The sequence below is a fragment of the Stegostoma tigrinum genome, chromosome 2 (genome assembly GCF_030684315.1).
Source record: "Stegostoma tigrinum isolate sSteTig4 chromosome 2, sSteTig4.hap1, whole genome shotgun sequence".
Lineage (NCBI taxonomy): Eukaryota > Metazoa > Chordata > Chondrichthyes > Orectolobiformes > Stegostomatidae > Stegostoma > Stegostoma tigrinum.
Genome location: NC_081355.1, coordinates 147,438,394 through 147,460,531, shown reverse-complemented (window position 1 = coordinate 147,460,531; position 22,138 = coordinate 147,438,394). Strand labels below are relative to the sequence as shown.

The window sequence follows — 22,138 nt, the reverse complement described above, 5'->3', positions numbered from 1 at the left end:
AATGGGATGCTGATCAAATGCGTTGCTTTGAACATGAGAATACTCATCCTCTGGCCTGCTGCTGCAGTAACTAAATTGAGTATTGATCACTTAAAGGGTGAGATTGGAGAATTTAATAATACAAAACAAAGAAAAGGTAGAAGCATCAAACAATTGGCTGAAGCATTTTGCATCTGTCTTCAATTAAACATATAGAAGTGGAAGCTTAGGAGCAGTAGTAGGCTATTTTGCCAATCGAGGCTGCTCTACCATTCAATAAGATCATGGTTGATTTTCAATCTCAATACCTTTTTATTTGTTTTCTCTCCAGTCCACCTGATGCCATTAAAAATATATTTAAAAATTCTGTCTCCTGAATATAGATTCATAGGGCATAGGAACTGCCCAGTCAGCCCACTATGCTCTGCCAACCAACAAAGGCCAAACGACACTAATCCCATTTACCTGTATTTGGTCCATAGCATATTATGGCTTGGCATTTTAAATGCTCATCCAGGTGGTTCTTAAATGTTGCAAGAGTACCTTCCTCCACCAACCCAAAAATTCTCTTCCAAGCACTTATTCCTCATCTTAAACGTATGCCCTCTGGGCACATCTGTCCTGGGGAAAAGATTCTCACAATATACTTTGTCTATGCCTGTCATAATTTTGTATATCTTAATCAGATACCCCTCAGCCTTCTCTGCTCCAAGGAAAACAAATGCAGCCTATCCAGTCTATCCTCATAACTGAGACTTTTCAGACTGAGCAACATTCTGGTGAATCTCCTCTACACTCTCTCCAGTGAAATGACATCTTTCTAACAGCATGGCAACCTGAACTGCACTCAGTATTCCATCTGTGTTCTAACCAATGTCTTATAAAGTTGTAGCAAGACTTCCATGCTCCTAAATTCTAAGCCCCAGTCAATAAAGGCAAAAATCTCGCATACATAAGAATATAAAAAACAGGTGTAGGAGTGGGCCATCTGGCTCTTCAAGCCTGCTCTGCCATTCTATAAGATCATGGCTCATCTTTTCGTGGTCTCAATTCCATTTACCTACCCTCTCACCATAACTCTTAATTTAAAGTCAGGGACAGCACAAAAGCAAAATAGAAAGCATACAATGTGGCAAAGGGCAGTGGGAAACCAGAGGATTGGGAAGCTTACAAAGACCAACAGAGGGCAACAAAAACAAAATTAAAGAGGGAGAAGATTAAATATGAAGGTAAACTAGCCAGTAAAATGAATGAAGATTGTAAGAGTTTCTTTATATATCTAAAGAGCAAAAGAGAGGCAAACGTTGGCATACAATAACTGGAAAATGACGGTGAAGACATAGTAGTGGAGAACAAGGAAATGGCTGAGGAATTGAACAATTACTTCGCGTCAGTCTTCACTGTGCAAGACATAAGTAATCTCCCAAAAATTCAAGGAAATCAGGGGGCAGAGCTGAGTATGGTGGCCATCATCAAGGAAAAGATGCTAGTAAAACTGATTGGCCTAATGGTGGATAAATCACCTGGACTAGATGGACTACACCCCAGAGTTCTAAAGGAAATATCTGAAGGGGTAGTGGAAGTGCTAGTGGTGATTGTTCAGGAATCGCTAGAGTCAGGGAGGGTCCCAGAGAGCTGGAAAGTTGCTAACACACCCCTGTTTAAAAACAGGGTAAGGCAAAAGATGAAAAAATACAGTCCGATTAGCCTAACCTAGATTTTGGAGTCCATTGTAAACAATGAGATTTAGGAATATTTGGAAGTGTATGGTAAGGTAGAGCAAAGTCAGCATCGTTTCTTCAAGGGGAGGTCATGCCTGACAAATCTGTTAGAATTCTTTGAGGAAGTAACGAGCAGGGTAGTTTGAAGGAGAGCCAGTGGATATTATTTACCAGTACTTCAAGAAGGCCTTTGACAAGGTGCCACACAGGAGACTGCTGAGTAAGGTAAGGGACCATGGTGTTAGAGGTAAGGTGCGAGCATGGATAGAAGATTGGCTATCTGGCAGAAAGCAGAGAGTGGGGATAAAACGGTCTTTCTCAGGATGGCAGCCGGTGACAAGTGGTGTTCTGTAAGGGTCAGTGTTGGGACCACAACTTCTCACTTTATACATTAATGATCTAGATGAAGGAACTGTGGGCATTCTGGCTAAGTTTGCAGACGATACAAAGATAGGTGGAGGGACAGGTAGTATTGAGGAGGTAGGGAGGCTGCAGAAGGATTTGGAAGGTTAGGAGAGTAGGCAAAGAAGTGGCAGATGGACCATAATGTGGGAAAGTGTGAGGTCATGCACTTTGGTAAGAAGAATAAAAGCATGGACTATTTTCTAAATGGGGAGGAAATTCAGAAGTCTGATGTGCAAAGAGACTTGGGAGTTCTAGTCCAGGCTTCTGTCAAGATAAACTTGAAGGTTGAGTTAGTAGTTAGAAAGGCAAATGCAATGTTGGCATTTATTTTGACAGGACTTGAATATAAAAGCAGGGATGTACTACTGAGGCTTTATAAGGCACTTGTCAGGTCACATTTGGAGTATTGTGTGCAGTCTTGGGCCTTATATCTCAGGAAAGCTGTACTGGCCTTGGAGCAGGTTCACGAGAATGGTCTCAGGAATGGTAAGCTTAACATATGAGAAACATTTGAGAACTCTGGGACTACACTCATTGGAGTTTATTAGGAAGATGGGGGATCTAATTGAGACTTACAAAATACTTAATGGCCTGGACAGAATGGATGTTGGGAAGAAGCTTCCATTTGTATGAGAATCTAGGACCCGAGGGTACAGCCTTAGAGTAAAGGGAAGACCTTTTAGAATGGAGATAAGGAGAAACTTCTTCAGCCAGCCAGTGGTGAATCTATGGAATTCACTGCCACAGAAAACTGTGGAGGCCAGGTCACTGAATACATTTAAGACTGAGATAGACAATTCTTGATTATCAAGGGGATCAAGGGCTACAGGGGCAAAGCAGGAGAATGAGGTTGAAGAACTTACCAGCCATGGCTGAACGGCAGAGCAGATGTGAAGGGGTGGATGGCCTAATTTCTGCTCCTATGTCTTATGTTCTTATCCAAATTGATGTCCAAGTCATTAATGTACATATCAAAAAGCAAGGGTTTCAGCACTGATCCCTGTAATACACTGCTGGTGATAAACTTCCAATCACATTCCTCCATCATCACCCTTTCCCTCCTATTTGCAAACCAATTTTGGATCCAGTTTGCAAACTTGCCTTGGATCCCATGGATTCTTACCTGTCTGCCTTTCATGTTAAAGGCCTTACTGAAGTCCAGGTAAGCCACATCAACTACAAAACCCTCATCATTATATTTAGTCACTTTTTCAAAAAACTCAATTAAATTAGTCAAACAAGATCTTCCCCCTTATAAATTGGCGCTGACTATACCCGATCAATCCCTGTGTTTCCAAGAGTTGATTAATCCTGTCCTTCAGAATATGTTCCAATAATTTCCCTACCAGTGATGTCTGACTAACTAGTCTGCAATTACCTGGTCTACCCTGGCTGCCTGTCTTGAACAAAGGAACCATATTAACATTCCTCCACCAGTCATCCGAATTTCACCTCTGTCCAGCGAAATATTAAATACCTCCACCAGAGCCCCTGCATTTCCTCCCTTGTCTCCCATAGCAGCCTGGGATGAATCTCATCATTATGCCCACAGAAACATCAAATATCTCCTCTTTATTTATCTTAACATATTTGAGAATTTCACTTCCAAGTGAAATCCACAGTCATGTTTTTCTTAATACTGATGACAAGTATTGCTTTGAAATCTTACACACATCCCCTGGCTCCATGCACCATGTTTATATGGTCATCCTCTTAACTTTTAAAATACTTACAAAATACCTCGAATTTTTCCATAACCCCATCTGCTAATGTATTTTGTGGTCCATCTCTGCCTTCCTAATTTATTTTTTAAAGCAATCTCCCACACTCTCTATAATTTTAAGGGAGTCCCACGATTTTCGTGTGCAGTACCTGACATATGCTTCCTTCTTTCCCTTTGTCAAACTCTTGACTTCCCCTGAAATCCAGGATTCCCTGGACTTGCTGCCCTTTTACTCTTAGAGAAACATGCTGGCTGTGAATTCTCACTATGCAACTTTTTAATGATGCCATACTCCAATATGACTTACCCGAAAATAAAAATAGCTGCACCCAGTCAATGTTTGCCAGATCCTGCTTCATGATATTGAAATTGGTGTCCCCCAATTTAGACACTTAACTTCTGCCCTTTCTTTATCCCCTTCCATAATGACTGTGAAACTTACAGAGTTATCCATTTCCAAAGTGCTTAGCCACTGAAACTTTAACCACTTTGTTCCCTAAGATTAGGCCTAGCAAAATTAGACCTACCCAAAATCAACAAACCTAAACTGCCCTGGTTGGCAAATTGTCTCTGCCTGCTTCTGCCCCACTGAACTCATCCCAACCTACCTCAACTCCGGTTTATCCCCACCAGGTCCAGGAACTCCCTAGCTACACTCAGTACACTACCCACATCCTTCACCTTCTCGAACATATTAAATTCCCTGGCCCCCAAAGCCTCCTCTTCACCATGGTCATTCAGTCTCTCTACACCTATATCCTCTTGAGGATGGAAAGAAGTCCTCTGTTTCTTCCACTCCCAGAGGTCCAACCAGTCCCCCATCACCGACACTCTCCTCTGCTTGATGGAACTTGTCCTCACCCTCAACAACTTTTTCTTTAACTCTCCTGTTTTCTACAAACCAAAGGGGTGGCTACAGGGACCCACGTAGGATCGAGTTATGCCTGCCTCTTTGTTGAATATGTGGAGCAGTCCCTCTTCTGCAGTTACACTGACACTATCCCTCAGCTCTTCTTTTGCTACACTGATGACTATATTGGCGCTACCTCGTGCGCCCATAAGGAACTTGAACAGTTCATCCACTTCACCAGCACCTTTCAATCCAACCTCAAATTCACCTGTAGCATCGCCGACACCTCCTTCCCCTTGCTGGAACTCTCCATCTCCATCTCCAGCAACTGATTCAGCACCGACATCTATTTCAAACCCACCAACTCCCATAGCTCCCTTGACTACACCTCGTCTTACCCATCCTCTTGCAAAAATGTGATCCCATACTCCCAATTCCTCCACCCCCACCGCATCTGCTCCCAGGATGAAGTTTTCTGCTCCCAGACATCCTACTACTTCCAGGGCCATAACCTCTCCTTTCCTGTGATTTATAATGCCCTCAACTGTATCTCCTGCATTTCCTGCACTTCTGCCCTCAAACCACTTCCCTCCAACAACAAGGATAGAGTCCCCCTGATTTTCACATACCACCCCACTAACCTCCAAATCCAACGCATTATCCTTTGCCACTTTATCACCTGCAATCAGACCCACCACCAAACAGGTAAATCCCTCCCTTTGCCTATCTGTTTTCTATAGGGACCACTCTCTCCACAACACCCTCATCCACACTCCCCAACTACCCCACTACAGCCAGCACCTTTTCCTGCAACTGTAGGAAGTGTTACACTTGCCCCCACACCTTCCCTCTCACCTCGGGTGAAGACCCCAAACAATCATTCCGTACAGGTGGATCCCTGTCAGATACATCTTCCAACCCATCAGAGAGACCAAGTGCAGACACATGACAAATTCACAGAGCATCTGTGCTCTGTATGCTCCAATCAATACCACCTTCTTTCAACTTCCCTTCCCACTCCCTTAGCATGTCCATCCTGGGCCTCCTCCAATGTCACAATGAGGCCACATGAAAATTGGGGGAACAAAACTTTATGTTCCATCTCGGGAGTTTACAGCCCAATCGCCTCAAAGTCGAATTCGCTAGATACAAAATCACTTCACTCCCAGCTTCATCCAATGTCCAGTCCTCCCTCTCATCCCCACCTCCGTGACCTAACGCAACCTGTCCATCTTCCTTCTCACCTATCTGCCCTACCCTTCCCATTGACCAATCTCCACAACACCTCTCTCCCACTCTCCCCATTTATTTTTGAGCTCCTTTCCCCCTCCCCAGTCCTGATGAAGGGTTCCAACTCAAAACACTAACTTTCCTGCCCCTCTGTTGCTGCCTGACCTGCTGTGTTCCTCCAGCTCGACACTGCATTGACATTACCTAACCTATAGTCAGACTATCTACTTACCGGCACAAAAAAGCTTTCCTTGATGCACTTTAAAAACTCCACTCCATCTAATCATTTCACACTAAGGCATTCCAGCTAATACTGGCAAACTTGAAATCCCCTACAACTATAAACCTGTTTCTGTCACATGTTTCTATAATCTGCTTATATTTCTGCTCCTCTATTTCTCTCTGTCCATTGGGAGGGCTGAAGTATAATCTTAGGTAAGTAATCAACCCTTCTTTATTTCTAAGCTCTAGTCAGATGGAAAGATTTCAAAACCCTTCCAGAATATCGTCCCTCACCACTAAATATATTTAGTGACTTGGCCTCTACAGCCTTCTTTCTCCATTTTACTTCTTGATTTTCAAGAATACTTGGGTTTTTTGTGTGTTTAATAGGGCTTGACAATATAGAGGCAGGGAAAATGTTTTCCTTAACAACAGAAGTTGCTGGAGAAACCTCGCAAGTCTGACAGGATATGTGCAGAGAGAACAGAGTTAACATGAGTTGTGAAGTAGTGTTCTAAAGAAGAATCATACCAGACTGGAAACACTAACCCTGTTCCTGTTCACAGAAACATGCCAGACCTGTTCTTTTACATACCGGCATGACATAGGTGTTGCTGGAGGACCAGCATCTATTGCTCATTGACAGTAGATCTGCTGAGTTTCCCCAGCATTCTCTGAGTTTCTTTTTTAGATTTCTAGAATTTTGCAGTATTTTGCTTTCATTGCAGGTATTTTTCTCTGCCTAGGGAGTTTAGAACTATGCGTCACAGTCTCAAGATATGGATTGGGCCATTTAGGACTAAGATGAGGAAACATTTCTTCATTCAAAGGGAACTGACACTGTGGAATCCTCTACACACTGTGGAGACCAAGTTACTAAATACATTTGGTAAGGAGGGGGGATATTTAAAATAAGGGGGTATCCATTTAAAACAGCAATGAGGGAAAAAGGTTGTGAATCTTTGGAATTCCCTTCCTCAAAAGACAATAAATGCAAAATCTTGAAATATTTTTAAAGGCGGGATAGAGAGATTCTTGATTATCAAGGAGATGAAAGATTGGATACATGCAGGAATGTAGAGTTGAGATTGAAATCAGATCAGTCAAAATATTATTAAATGGTGGAGCTGGCTTAAAGAGCCAAGTGGCCTACCCTTATTCCTTGTTAGTATGTTTGTATTAAACCTTATAAAGACCAAAGAATAATACAAAAGGAACAGGATTCTTTGGCTTACCAAGATTGCGCCAAAACATAATACCTTTCTAAATTAAAAGCATTTTGCCTCTATGCTGTCCACATCCCTCTGTTCCCTGCCTATTCATACATCTATCAAGATGACTCTTAAATGTTGCTGTTGTATCTGCCTCAACCACCTCCTCTAGCAGTGTTTTCCGGGCAATTACCATCTGTCTCACAGCTCCTTTAAACTTACACCCTCTTACCTTAAACCTATGTCTCCTAGTGAATGAAATTCATACTAAATGTGGCCTACTGTCAAAAGACTCTGATTATCCATTCTATCCATGCCTTTCATTATTTTGTAAGTTTCTGTCAGGTCACCCCTCATCCTCTGAAGTTCAATTGAAAATAAACAAAGTTTGTCCAATGTCTCCTCACAGCTAATACCCTCCAAACCAGGCAATATCCTGGTAAACCATTGTTGTTCCTTCTCCAAAGCCTCTACAGCCTCTGGTCGCATGGCAGCCAGAACTGTATGCAATATTCCAAATATAGCCTAACTGAGGTTCTATAGAGCTTAAATCTGACTTGCCAATTGTTGAGGTTGGTTGGCTCACTGAGATGGTTTGTTGCTCTACAGATGTTTCGTTACCGTGCTTGGTAACATCCTCAGTGCAGCCTCTGATGAAGCATTGGTGTGTTTTCCCTCCTGGGTTTTAACCTCTGGTGTCCATTCCGATGGATTGCCTCAGTTCCGGGTTTCTTCCATCATGGAATGTATATGGAGTCGAGTTCAATGTGACTATCAATAGCATGCTTCGTGGAGTGCCATGCTTCCAGGAATTCTTGTGCTTGTCTCTACCTAGCCTGTCCCAGGATCTTGGCGTTGTCCCAGTCGAACTGGTGTTTCTCCTTGTCCACGTGGATTGAGATGAGTGAGTATTGGTCGTGTCTTTTTGTAGCCAGTTGGTGTTCATGTACTGTTGTTGTTAGTTTCCTTCATGTTTGCCCGATTTACCGCTTCGCACAGTCTCTGCAGGGGATCTCGTAGATGACACTGGTCCTGTCCATGGTGTGGAGTGGGTCTTTAGTTCAGGTAAGCACTTGTCATAGGGTTGATGAGGGTTTGTGTGCCACTCTGCTGCTCAGGGGTCGTAGAAGTCTTGTGGTGAGTTCTGATGTGTTCCTGATGTAAGGCAGTGTGATGAGTGTGTCGGGGTATGTAGAATCTTTCTGATGCTGTTCCTGTAGGCATCTCCTGACCCGGTTCTTTGGATATTCATTATCATTGAACACTTGGAAGAGGTATTCCTCCTCCTCTTGGCATAGTTCCACATTGCAACACACTACAGCAACATGGAACTATGCCAACAGGAGGAGGAATACCCACTCCACGAAGTAGGCTATTAATAAACACATTGAACTCAACCCCAGATACATTCCACTATGGAGGAAACCAGAAGTGAGGCAATCCATCGCAACAGACCCCAGAGTTTAAAAACCAGGCGGGAAACACACCAACGCTTCATCAGAGGCTGCAGTGAGGATGTTACCAAGCATGGTAACGAAACGCCTGCGAACAACAAACCAGCTTGGCGAGCCAACCAACCTCAACACCCAGGGAGCGAGCTAAAAATCTACTCCAAAATCTTAATGATTTGCCAATTTTTATCCTGTACGCCTGACTGATGAAGGCCAGCATATCATATGCCTTCTTGATTACCTTGTCCTCTTGTGTTGCCACTTTCAGGGAACTGTGGGCCTGTACACCAAGAGCCCACTATACGTTGATGCTTCTAAGGGTTCTGCCATTTACTGTATACTTCCTCCAGTATCAGATCTCCCAACAAGCATCACCTTGCAACTGTCCATATTCAACGCCATCCGCCATTTCTCTGCCTAAGCCTCCAGTCTACCTCTATCTTGCTGTATCCTCCACATTGTTTGTTGCTTCCTGAATTTTTGTGTTATTTGCAAACTTAATAATCGGGCCACCTACATTCTCCTCCAAATTTATACGCACATATATATAATACAAACAACAGGGATACTAGCACGGATCCCTGTGAAACACCACTGGTCACAGATCTTCAATGTGAAAACATCCTTCCACTGCTACTCTCTGTCCTCTATGATTCAGCCAATTCGGTATCCAAGTTACCAGCTTACCACAGATCCTATGTGACTACACCTTTGAATTAGCCTGCCACGACCGCCTTGTCAAAGGTCTTACTAACTTCCATATAGATAACATCTACTGCCCTCCCTTCATCAATCATGTGTCACTTCCTTAAAAAAACTCAAACAGATTTGTGAGACATGACCTTCCCTGCACAAAGCCATGCTCCCTATCATTAGTAAGTCCATATTGTTCCAAATGAAAGTAAATCATATCCCTAAGAATGTTGTCCAATAATTCCCCAACCACTAACGTAAGGTTCACTGGCCTATAATTTCCCTAATGATCCCTGTTGCCCTTCTTAAACAGAGAAACACCATTGGCTCTTTTCCAGTCCCCTGCAACCTCTTCTATACTTAAAGAGGGTGCAAAAATTTCTTACAAGACCCCAGCAATTTCCTTACCTCCCTCCCTAATCAGACTAGGCTAGATCCCATCAGTTCCTGTGGATTTGTCTACCTTGACATTTTTCAAAGCACCCAACAACTCTTCTTTTTTATATAGATGCCGGAAAATATACTCCTCTTGGGTCTCACCATCCTCCATGTCCTTCTCCCTTGTGAATGCAAAGTATTCGTTAAGGACCTCACCCACTTGCTCTGGCTCCATGTATAAAGTCCCTTTGTGGACTTACTTTTTCCCTAGCTACCCTCTTGCCTCTTATATATGTATAAAATATTTTGGGATTTTCTATAGTCCTGTTTACCAGACATTTTATGATCCCTTTTAACCCTGCTAATTCCTTTACTTCTTTCTTGTGCTCTTCAAGGCCTCTGTTGGTCTTCACTTTCGTCAGCCTTACCCATGTCTCCATCTTCACTTTGAATAAACACATAATTTCTCTTGTAATCTAAGGTACCCAAATCTTGCCATTGTTATCCTTCATTTTCACAATAACATGTTGGATCTGAACTCTAATCAACTGGCTTTCGAAAGATTCTCAAATGCCAGATGTGGATTTACCCCCAAACAGCCGTCTCCAATCTACATTCCTCAGTTCCCGCCAAATATTATGGTAGTTAGCCTTCCCCCAGTTTCACCTAGTAACTACTCTTGTCCTTATACATGAATAACTTAAAACTTACAGAATTGCGGTCACTGTTCCCAAAATACTTCCTCTGAAACTTTGGTCAAATGGCCAGGCTCATTCCCCAGTACCAGGTCCCGTATGACACCTTTCTAGTTGAACAATTCACGTAATGTTTCAAAAAACATTCTGGAGACACCAAACAAATCCCACCACCAGCCCCCTGTTCCAACACCCCACCTCCCAACCCCATCCAAGTTCAAGCATTAACTGAGTCCCAGGCAATATGCGGGAAGTTAATGTCACCCACCACAACATCCCTGGTGTTTTTATATTTTCCATTAGTCTACGCATCTGTTCATCTATTTCACGCAGACATAAGGGCAACCCCCCGAAGGGAACAAAATCAGAAATTGCTGTAAAAGCTCAGCAAGTCCGGCAGCAGCTGTGGTAAGAAATCAGAGTTAATGTTTCAGGTTGAGTGACCTGTAGAATGCAGGAAGATTCCCCTCAGGATCATATCTGTTTCCATTAAGTCACCTCTGACTCTTCCAAATTCAAAGGGATAGAGGAATAGCCTGTCTTGTCTTTTGTTGAAAGGCAATCTGCTATTACAAGTGTTAGTTTAGTAAACCTTCTCTGAACTGCTTCCAACACATTAACATCCTTCCATAAGCATGATGACCAGTACTGTACATAGTTTTCCGACGTGATTTCACCAATGTCATGTAAAGCCTCCCTACCCTTGTATTCAGCTCTCCTTAAAAACTTCACAAGCTTCAAAATCTCCCCTTCCCCCACTGCATCCCAAAACCAGCCCAGCTCGTCCCCTCCACCCACTGCATCACAAAACCAGCCCAGCTCGTCCCCGCCTCCCTAACCTGTTCTTCCTCTCACATATCCCCTCCTCCTACCTCAAGCTGCACCTCCATTTCCTACCTACTAACCTCATCCTGCCTCCTGGCCCTACCGTCCTCCCCGGACTGACATATCCCCTCCCCACCTATCCTCTCCTGTCCACGTATCTTCTCCTCTATCCATCTTCGGTCCGCCTCCCCCTCTCTCCCTATTTATTTCAGAACCCTCTCCCCATCCCCTTCTCTGATGAAGGATCTAGGCCCGAAACGTCAGCTTTTGTGCTCCTGAGATGCTGCTTGGCCTGCTGTGTTCATCCAGCTTTACACTTTGTTATCCTGGATTCTCCAGCATCTGCAGTTCCCATTATCACATTCTATTGGCTTTCCAGATTACTTGTTGTACTTGCATACTAACCTAACACAATTCATGCACTCAGACCCTCAGATTTCTCTGCATCTCAGAACTCTTAACACTCACCATTTTATATAAGTATAAACTGTGGTGGAATACAATTCTCCTGCCAAGGATGGCCCAAATTGCATCATGTAGCCCCAGTTTTGACCTATTCTGAATCTCTCCCATTTGGCAAGGTAATAGAGCCACACAAACTATGGAAGAGATGTAAAAGCAAGGCTTTTCCCTCCACCAGAATTGTGTGGTTATTAGATTCATCTGTGAAAATTAGATTGCTGAAAATTAGACCTTTGATTTTTTTCCCCTCTCTACTTGTCATAAGACAAATCTAGCAGCTATGTTCTTCAAGATTCACAATCAACTTGATCAGTTGCAACGTTAGGGAATGAGTTTTAGAGAGTAAGTGATTAGTATGTGTAATGCACTGTCTGAAAGTGTGGTGCAGGCAGTTCAATGGAGTACTGAATAATTACTTCAAAAGAAAATCGCATGGCTATGTGACAAAGGTGGGGATGTGAGACTAACTGAGTTGTTTTTGTAGTAAACCAACACAGGCACATGACAGGCTGAATGGTCTCTCTCTATACCGTAACTATTCTATGGTTCTTTAATCTTGAGAGCTTCTCAACAACTTGAGGGCAATTAGGAATGGCACTAGGTTCCGAGGCATGCAGCTCTCCAAGGGAAAGGTTGCCTGAGCTTAGTACCTGACAGCATCTGTAGAATCCTCCCTCCATAAAGCTAATGGCTTCAAAGAGAAGAGGAAAGAGAGAAAACTAGTTGACAGAACAAAGAAAAATTACCATTACTATTGACTAACTTTCACTGTAATATCGTGGCAATACATCTATTACACGTTGTTCAAAGTTGTGTCACTAACAGGTGAACATTGTAAACCATTTATCTGCAACATGTCTCTTGCTTGATCAAATATTATAAGGAGGGGCTACTGTATATATTAACCATGTTAGTCAGAGGTGAATAGGAATCAAATGGAAAGTTAAAAAGCAGCTTGCACTCTATTATACATTTCTTTCCTACCATTAACTTTCAAGGAAGCACTGGTTGTCTGGTCTCCAACTTCACAAGAGTATCTTCCACTATCGTCTGGTTTAAGTTTGTGAATAACCAATTCAACGATGGATCCTTTTTGTTTCATTTCATATTTGGCACTGGACTGAAGTAGAATTGATTCTTTTGTCCACTGCACTGCTGTATCTGGTTTGCTAATTTCACAATGCAGGATGGCGGTATCACCCTCTTGTGCTTCTTCATCCTTAAGCTTTTGCTTGAAGGTCGTAGGCAAGGCTATTTGGGCAATAGTAAAGACTGAATGTTATAATGATAACTTTTAATACCTCAGTTGTTTACTTGCATATGGTAAATGGCACAGTGTTGTTCAATGCACTCTCCCTCTTATAGCAACAGCACTGAATAAAAAAAATCAAGGTTTATGAAATGCAGATAACACGGTGTGAAGCTGGATGAACACAGCAGGCCAAGCAGCATCAGAGGAGCAGGAAAGTTTGACGTTTCGGGTCCGGACCCTTCTTCAGAAAATCATGAAATGCAGTTCATTTCCAGATATCACAACTGCCACAAGAACAAAGGAAAACCTAAGAAAAAGAAAAGCCTTTAAAATTATTAAACCATGTTCCAACAAGGCACTATTTGTTTCATCACAGACTTCTTAGAACCCAATACGATCATCACACCAGATGTTTACAAAATCAAGGTACACAAATACTGGAAATATGAAATAAAAAATGGAAACTGCTTGAAATATTCAGGAAGTCTGAACGTGATCAACTGTGCAAGTAATATCAGAGGAGCAGTCTTTCACCAGAATGTATGAATAGCTGAAGTTTTCAAAATAATATAATTTCTTCTATTCGGGTTTGGTTAATCCTGCAATAAGTTATTAAAGAGAAATGAAGAAACATACATTCACATAATTAATTCAAAATGATCAAGGCTTGAGCTGATTCTACTTTTGAAGTAATGTTTTGACCTGCTTATAATTATATTTCCCTTGATTATTTTCTATTCCAGAAAAACTTGCCAGTCTAATTTATACCACAATCATTTTTGAACATTGCTGTAATTGATGACTTGAAGTGAACAATGTTGTTTGGACTTAATTTCCTACAACAAGCTCATAATCATAACTGAGCATACCTCAGATGTAGCAGTTGATTTTTAACTTGTTGTCTGATTGTAACACTGTTTTTGCAAACTGGTTTTACAACAACTGGTTACACAAACTGCTCGATTTTTATTGTTATTGTTATCAATGGAAATGAAAACTAAGCACTCCTATTGTGAGCAACCTATTTGCACTGTTAGTTTTCCAACCACACAGGAAGTTAAATATCTATCGCTATTGTGAACGTATGCAGAATTAGATGGAAGTAAAAACAGAAATGGCTAAAGGAGATAGGAAACAATAATCCTAAAAACCTTACAAAAACACATTTGGAGGAAATTAGGTTTCAATAGCACTCATTCTCTTAGGCACTGGAAATTCCCTTCAGTTCCAGACCTCTTATCATATTTTAAGAAGGCAAACATAAAGTGCCGTGTTCCGGCTGGAATTTTGCTGGTGAAACTACTTGATGTTAAGAAAAACACTGCAGTTAAAATACAACAAAAGAAAGCAGAATTTTGAATAATTTAACTCTATTGGAAAACTTAACAGAGTAATAGATACAATAACTATTACTAATCAACTGTTCCAATATACCATCATCCAATGAACACATCCCTTGGAAGAATTCAGAAAACAGATTTGTCTCACAGGTAACTCTAGCAAACCAGAAGGAAAAACATCAAGAAAATACTCAGGCAGACTAGCAGCCAGAAGACATTTACTGCAGCTTCCAACACTGTTGAGTCTCCAACAGCGATTGTTTAAAGGTAAAAAAAGTCCCCTAGAAATGCTGGTCTGTGAGAGCTGGCCACACCCATCTACGCTGCCTCTATTGTTCGAACTTCAAAAGAAACCCCAAGGCCTCACAAACTGTTTACATTACCACAGACTGCTCGTCATCTCTCATTCAATCTCTCTCTTAGAAGAAACCATGACAAAATGTACCATTTAAAGCCAGAGCATCGTCATACATGGCACATGCACGCATCTGGTGCAAAGCGCAACACAAATCATTCTTATCATAAAGGAATTAATGTGAACACTAGGGGCTTGTCAACTCACAGAGTTCCTGTAAGGCTCTGAAAATATGTGCTCTTGTATATGATTGCAAAAATTGTGAATGTTTTCATTGCAGGTTTTAAGTATGGTTGACTGTCACTTTATGAGTCTGATCATGTGGCACAATGATGGCATCACAGCCATTTTGGGCAGGAAACAGCTTAGTCTAGCCCTGGTGCCTGTATAGTATAACATTTCCAAAATAAAGCTCCTGCTGCTTAACGGTTCAGTCTCCTGATCTTTCTTGGAACTTAACAGGCCTAAGTTTTTCGTCCCATAGACTTTCCTTTAGAATGTAAGCAAGTAGTATGGTTCCCACCATGAAACAGAAGATTCTCTTTCCAAGGAATAGCATGAAGCAGGCTCCAGCCTTACAGAATAGGCCTTCAGTGACACCACTGTACAGGTCAGCAGCTTTGGAATCACACACCAACACCTAGTCCAGTGTCACAAATATGTCAATGACCTTCTTGACCTGCCAAGAAGAGTCCCCTGGGCCAATTTCCTCCTTGGGTAAAGTGTGTGGATATGGGGAGACAGCATGAATGTCTTATACATGCAAAGACCCCAGGAGGGCCTAAGGCAAAACTGGTACTGACAGATCCTCTCAAGGTCCTGACATGTTCACGGAAGGTTAGACAGCCTTCTGTTTGAGCTTATACTTTCACATCCACCTTAGGCAGAAGTGAGGAAGAAACACTGAACAGCACCCATTAGGGACCAAATGCATTCCACTGGCAAAAATGTGTTGCTGAATTTATACGCAAAAAGAATCAATGTTACCCTACCTGCTCACATGAGAAAATGGCTCACCATGTCCACAAAAGAACAAAGACCACAAGATCCAATGTGGCTTATGCGCTCCTTTCCACATTCAAAAGTAACACAGTTTCCGCTTTTATCTGCAGGAATCTGATTATCCACTCTTTGCAACGGATGTTCAATATCAGTGAAATAGATGTTAATCAGAATGAATGTTATGTAGCTTCTATCTGCTACCAACTACAAAGGCAAAGCAAGTAGAGGTGCTGCAGTCAATTTTTTAAAAGCTAGGAATGAAGTTAAAAATTAAGGGCCAAATCTTACCAGAAATTGGCTAAGTGTCATTTTAGAACATAGAACATGGAACAATGCAGTATAGCACAGGCCCTTCGGCCCAAAATGTCGTGCTGACCTATTATCCTACTCTAAAGGTCAAACTACCCTGCATACCTTTCATTTAGCAATTTTTAGCAATTTTCATGGAGGGTTTCTCTCCGTGAGGCCTAAGTGAGTTTTTCTCAGATATCTTCTCAAACTCCTTTTAGTCACTATGCGCCAATTTCATTAGGTGTCCCACCCATCTTATTCCACGACATGCCACTGGTGGAAGTGGTAGACACGACCAGGTTCTCCAAGGATTCTTGATCCTGGTACCACCTTTAAAGACCAACTATACACTTGATAAAGCCCTGGCTGCCTGTATTTGTCCTGCACATTTCATTTCATTTACCCTTACTTGTGAAAACAGATAACTGGTACCTCGCTTTTATTTGTGGGAATCTTGAAGTCCTATAAGGCAGGTGATGCACCTGATCACTACCTATGCAGTGTGCCCTGACGTATGTTTGACTGGAGATCTAGAGAAGGAAGCAGCCAGCTAGAGTCACCAGATTACTGTTCTGACTTTTGATGTTGGGAATTCTCAGCATCTAGTTTCCATCCCATGGTTCTAAGAATGGGAAACTGCATATCAATGAGGCAAGATGATATAATATTAAGGATTATAACTCCACAGAGGCCGGTATCCCCTCACCAATTCACCCTTTATTCACATGGAGAGTCCCTGACACTGATACACCTCTCTTAGAGCCAGCTCTGAGTCAACAGAAGCTCCGACACTTCTGTTTATATCTGTCTGCCAAGGCTCATTGATTGGACCAGATTAACAGTCCTAGTCATGAACCCATATTCCCGGTTGAAACTGACTCAGGTTATTTATTTATCTGAGGAGTTGCAAATGTTTCTGAGTCATGTGATACCATCAGCGAATATCCCCATTTCTGACCTTCTAATAGAAGGAAGGTCACTAATGATGCAGTTTAGGGCTGGGCCTGAGACACAATTTTGAGGAACTCCTGCAGTTATGTCCTGGGACTAAAATCACTGACGTCCAACCATCACAACCATCTTCCATGTGGTCACATTAATACCCAATCTTATATTCTATGGAAAAAGCTACATGCAAACTTCCAATGTTGTAGTTGTACTTAAATGTCATAATTTCCTCTGTCACTGTAAAAAAAATTTGGGCCATGATTCATTAATTGTGGAATATTCTGTAAAACAGGATTTTGCACGTCTACAGGTAACTTTCATTGGTATTTTTATAAGAAATTTTTAATTAAATGTTTACCTTTCACATTTAGTGCAGCAGAGGTTTTCTGATCTCCAGCTTCAAAAGTTATATAACCAGAATCTTTCACAGAAAGTTTTTTAACTGTTAAAATGTGATAGCCATCCTCTTGTGTCTGAATTTCATTCACATCATTGCTGTGTAGAGGTGTTTTATCCAGGAACCACTGAATGTTGTAATAATCCTTTGGTGATATTTTGCACTTAAATGTTGCTGATTCACCTTCAAGGACTTCAACATCTTCAAGGTCTTCAATTATTTGAATTTTTTGACCTGTAATTAGCACAATGAATTGCATACTTCGATCCTTTAAAATGGCACCAGATGGAGGAGCAAGATATAACTCTTCTTTTTAAGACCTAAACTTATATGCAGCCCAAACTAATGTGTTGAACATCTCTCTTTTATGCTATTAGTAAAATGAGTTTCAAATCAATTTTCAATCAACATGAGGATACAGCACAACATTATCCTCATGAGTGAAGTTAGCTGGAATTTAATGTGGCAGCAGGCAATTTGTTACTTTGGAAGACATAAAACCACTTATATGTGGGACAATGAGGGAAATTTAATTCACAGCCAAAATTGGCTTGAAATGGTCAGCAAGGTCACAGTACTATTTCTGCACAAATCCTTTCAACTGGCACAGTCCATGTTGTACATTGTTGTCTCATTCCTGCGACAGTGAGTGGAAAGTTTGGGCTGTATCAATTCATATTTCTCGTGGTTGGTTTAGATCTTGTATAGATAAGTGTAATCTTCATTTTGGAACTGAATTGAAACCAGTCTCTGTGTTGGAAAAAAGGAAATGTCAGAGTTAACAGAAAGATTCTTGGCAGTGTGGAGGAGCAGAGGGATCTCAGGGTTCATGTCCACAGTTTCCTGAAAGCTGCCAGGTGGATAGAGTTGTTAAGAAGGTGTATGGTGTGTTAGCTTTCATTAATAGAGGGATCCAGTTCAAGAGTCGTGAAGTCCTGCTCCAGCTCTACAAAAGCCTGGTTCAGCCACATCTGGAATATCATGTCCAGTTCTGGTCGCCTCATTACAGGAAGCATGTGGAAGCATTGGAAAAGGTGCAGAGGAGATTTACCAAAAAGTTGCCTGGAATGGAGGGAACGTCTTACGAGGAAAGGTTGAGACAGCCAGGTCTTTTCTCTTTAGAACAATGAAGGATGAGAGGTGGCTTGATAGAGGTGTACAAAATGTTCAGAGATTATAGATAGGGTAGATAGCCAGAGACTTTTTTCCTGGGGTGGAGGTAGCTATTACGAGGGGGCTTAGTTTTAAAGTGACTGGAGGAAGATACAGGGCAGACATCAGAGGTAGGTTCTTTACTCAGAGAGTGGTCAGGGCGTAGAATGCATTGCGGAGCAGATAGTGGAGTTGGCCTCATTAGGGGCATTTAAGTGGCTATTAGATAGGCATATGGATGATAGTATAAGGTAGGGGTGGAGGTTAGATAGACCTTAGGATAAGGATAAAAATTCAGCACAACATCATGGACCGAAGGGCCTGTACTGTGCTATACTGTTCTATGTTCTGTGTCCACTAGATGAACCCATTTTATTGGACATTGCCCAGGGTTCTTTAATGGAGGATACAACACAGTGGAGAACTGTATTACATCCAGCAGATAGAAGAAGGGTGTCTTGCCATCGTACTAGGAAAGTAGTCCAAAATGGCTATGAATCAATGCCCAGTGTTTTGCTGCAAACAGAAGTTCAGGCTGCTATTGAATATCATAGTGAAGGAAGTGCCGCAGCTGTTGCAAAAGAAAACATAGGGAGGAAAAAATAAGACTACAAGAAATAGGAACAGGAGAAGGCTATTTGTCCACTGAAGCCTGCACTGCCATTCAAGAGGGTCACTGCTGATCCAACAATTCTCACATCCACTTTCTTGCCCTTTCCACATAACCTTTCAATCCCTGGTCAAGAATCTATCTATCGCAGCCTTAAATAAGGACTCTGCCTCCTCGACTCTCGCTGGCAAGGAGATCCAAAAACTCACATCCCTCTGAGAAGAAATTCCTCCTCATCTCAGTCTAAAATTGGTGCCCCTTTATTCTAAGACTATGTCTGTTGGCCAAGACTCTCCCATGAGATAAAACATTCTCTAAATATTTACCCTGTCAAGCCTCTTAACAATCCAACATGTTTCAATGAGATTACCTCTCATTTTTCTAAATGCCAATGAATACAGTCCCAACCTGTTTGACCTTTGATCAAAAGACAATGTCTCCATAAGAGGGATCATTCTCGTAAACCTTCTCTGAACAGCTTCCAATGAAATGACATCCTTCCTGAAGTAAGGAGATCAAAGCTGCTCACAGTACTCTAGATGTGATCTTATTTCAAACGACTTCCCCACTCTCATACTCCAACTTCCTTGAAATAAGGACAGCATTCCATTAGCCTTTCTGATTGCCTGCTGCATCTGTGTGCTATTTGTCTGTGTTTCATGCATAAGTATTAAGATTCCAGACTGGAAAAGGGCAAATTTTAGGGTTCAACAAGTTTAACTTAAGCAGGTTATTTGGAAACGCATCTTGGTGGATAAAGCAGTGGATGAAAAATGGGAGACTTTCAGAAGAGAGATGAATAGGATACAAACTAAGTACGAACTAAATAGAGTATCCAAAGCTAGACTATAGATAAGAAAATAAGAAAGAGAAAACTCTTGGACGTCATTATATGGGACAAGATAACTATATACTTAAGGAAATATAAGTTAATACTCAACAGTCCGCATGCCTTTGTCAAGGATACATCATAACACAAATTTAATTGAGTTCTTTGGCAAGGTGACATGGACACTGGATATGGATAGTGCTGTGGATACTGTATATTTGATATGTTGCCACCTGGCAGGTTGGTTAGCAAATTAGAACTGTTTGGGATTGACGAGTCCTTGGCAGCATGGATTAGAAGTTGGCTGAAGGATAGGAAACAGAGGGTAAGTATAGATGGGCATTTCTCATATTGCTGATAAGTTGAAAGTGGTGATCCCTAGGTATTGGTGTTGGGGCCCTTGCTTTGTCTGATTTACATAAACGATTTGGAGATGGGGCAAATATCTCCAAATTTATAGATGATACCAAGCTAGGGAGAATAGTGAATTGTGAAGATGGCACTGAGCAACTTCAGAGGGACATTGACAAGTTGACCAAATGGCAGACACCTGCAGAGAATTGTTGGGTAATGCATTTTGCTGGAAAATACACGGAAACATAACACAGGCTCAATAGTACAACTTTAAAGGGAGTATCGGAGCAGAGCGATCTTAGGGTTTATGTGCATAATTTTCTGAAGGTAGCCAGGCAAGTTGAAACCATTCCTAAAAAGGTTTATAGGATTCTGTAAACAGAGACAGAGTATAAAAGCAAGGAAATCTTGCTACACTTCCGCAAGTAAATGGTCAGACTACATTTGAAGTATTATGTTCAGTTCTGGGCACCTTATTTAAGGAAGAATGTTAAAGCCCTGGAGAGAGTACAAAGTAGATTTACTAGAATGATAGCAGGAATGAGGGATTTTAGATAAAATGAAAGATTCAAGAAATTGGGCTTATTCTCTTTGGAGCAGAAAACATTAGCAGGTGACCTTATTGAGCTGTTCAAAATTATGAACAATTCTGACAGGGTAAAGAAGGATATTCTGTTTCCACCAGATGGTACGCCATCAATTTCAAGATTGTCAGCAACAAAGCTAGAATTGAGATGAGGAGAAACATCTTTAATCACAAGAGTTTTAGGATTTGTTCGGATTTCCCATATGCTGCCTGGAGGATTAGCAGAAGTGGATTTGACTTAATGTTTCAAAACAGACCGAGATATATATTTGCAAGTGATAAATTTAGAGGTGGACAGAGATAGTGAGCATGGGACTAGCTGGGAGGTTTTTCAGACACTGGTGCAAATACAATGGGTCAAATAGCTTTGTTCTGTGCTATAAAACTCTGTGATCCTAAATACGTCCAAGTCATTTTGTCTGGCAACTTTCTGCGGTTTATCACCATTCAAATAATACTGTCCTTTTGTTCTCCTTTCCAAACTGAACAACTTAACATTTTCCCAGGTTGTACTCCATTTACCAACTTTTTACCCACTTTTGTGCATAGCCTAAGAATAAGGAGTAAGACATTCAGACAAGGGAGAATTTCTTCACTCAGAGATTTGTGAGCTTGAGGAAAGATGATGTTTGGGGTCAGGTCATTTGATATATTCAAGAGGGAGCTGGATATGGCCCTTGCAGCTAAAGGGATCAAGGGGTATGCAGGGAAAGTGGGAATGGGATTCTGTGAGATTGCTTGATCAGCCATGATCATATTGAATGATGGTGCAAGCTCGAAAGGCCAAATGGCTTACTCCTGCACCTATTTTCTATGGTTCTATGTTTCCTAACCTATCAATATCCCTCTGTAAACTATCTGTATCTCTCTCACAATTTACCTTTCCACCTATTTCATACCATCTGCACACTGTGTCACATTCTAAACAGTTGCAATCCCAGAACTCTTCCCTGTGGAACCTCAATGGTTAGAGGTCGCCAACCTGAAAATGAATCCCTTATCCACCACTGCTTCTTGCCCACTAGCCAATTCCCTATCCAAATATGCTCCCTCCAAATCCATGTGCTTTTATCTTATGACTTAACCTTTTGTGAAGTACTTTATCAAATGCCTTCTGTAAGTCCAAATACATCTATTGTTTCCCCTGTATTGGATCTGGTTAAGACTCCCTCAAAAC

At 41.6% G+C, this 22,138-nt stretch overlaps 1 protein-coding gene across 16 annotated transcripts in view; it reads right to left on the bottom strand.

Annotated features, from left to right (window-relative positions):
• obscnb (obscurin, cytoskeletal calmodulin and titin-interacting RhoGEF b) overlaps positions 1–22,138 on the bottom strand; it is a 760,766-nt gene that overhangs the window by 522,026 nt on the left and 216,602 nt on the right. For 15 of the 16 annotated variants that reach the window (XM_059639939.1, XM_059639947.1, XM_059639941.1 and 12 more), the window contains 2 exons: positions 17,392–17,664; positions 12,830–13,096 (listed from right to left, as the gene is read on the bottom strand). In XM_059639939.1, coding sequence (XP_059495922.1) covers positions 12,830–13,096; positions 17,392–17,664 — 540 coding nt within the window. The remainder of the gene's footprint in view (positions 1–12,829; positions 13,097–17,391; positions 17,665–22,138) is intronic. The other variant, XM_059639973.1, reaches the window with a different exon arrangement.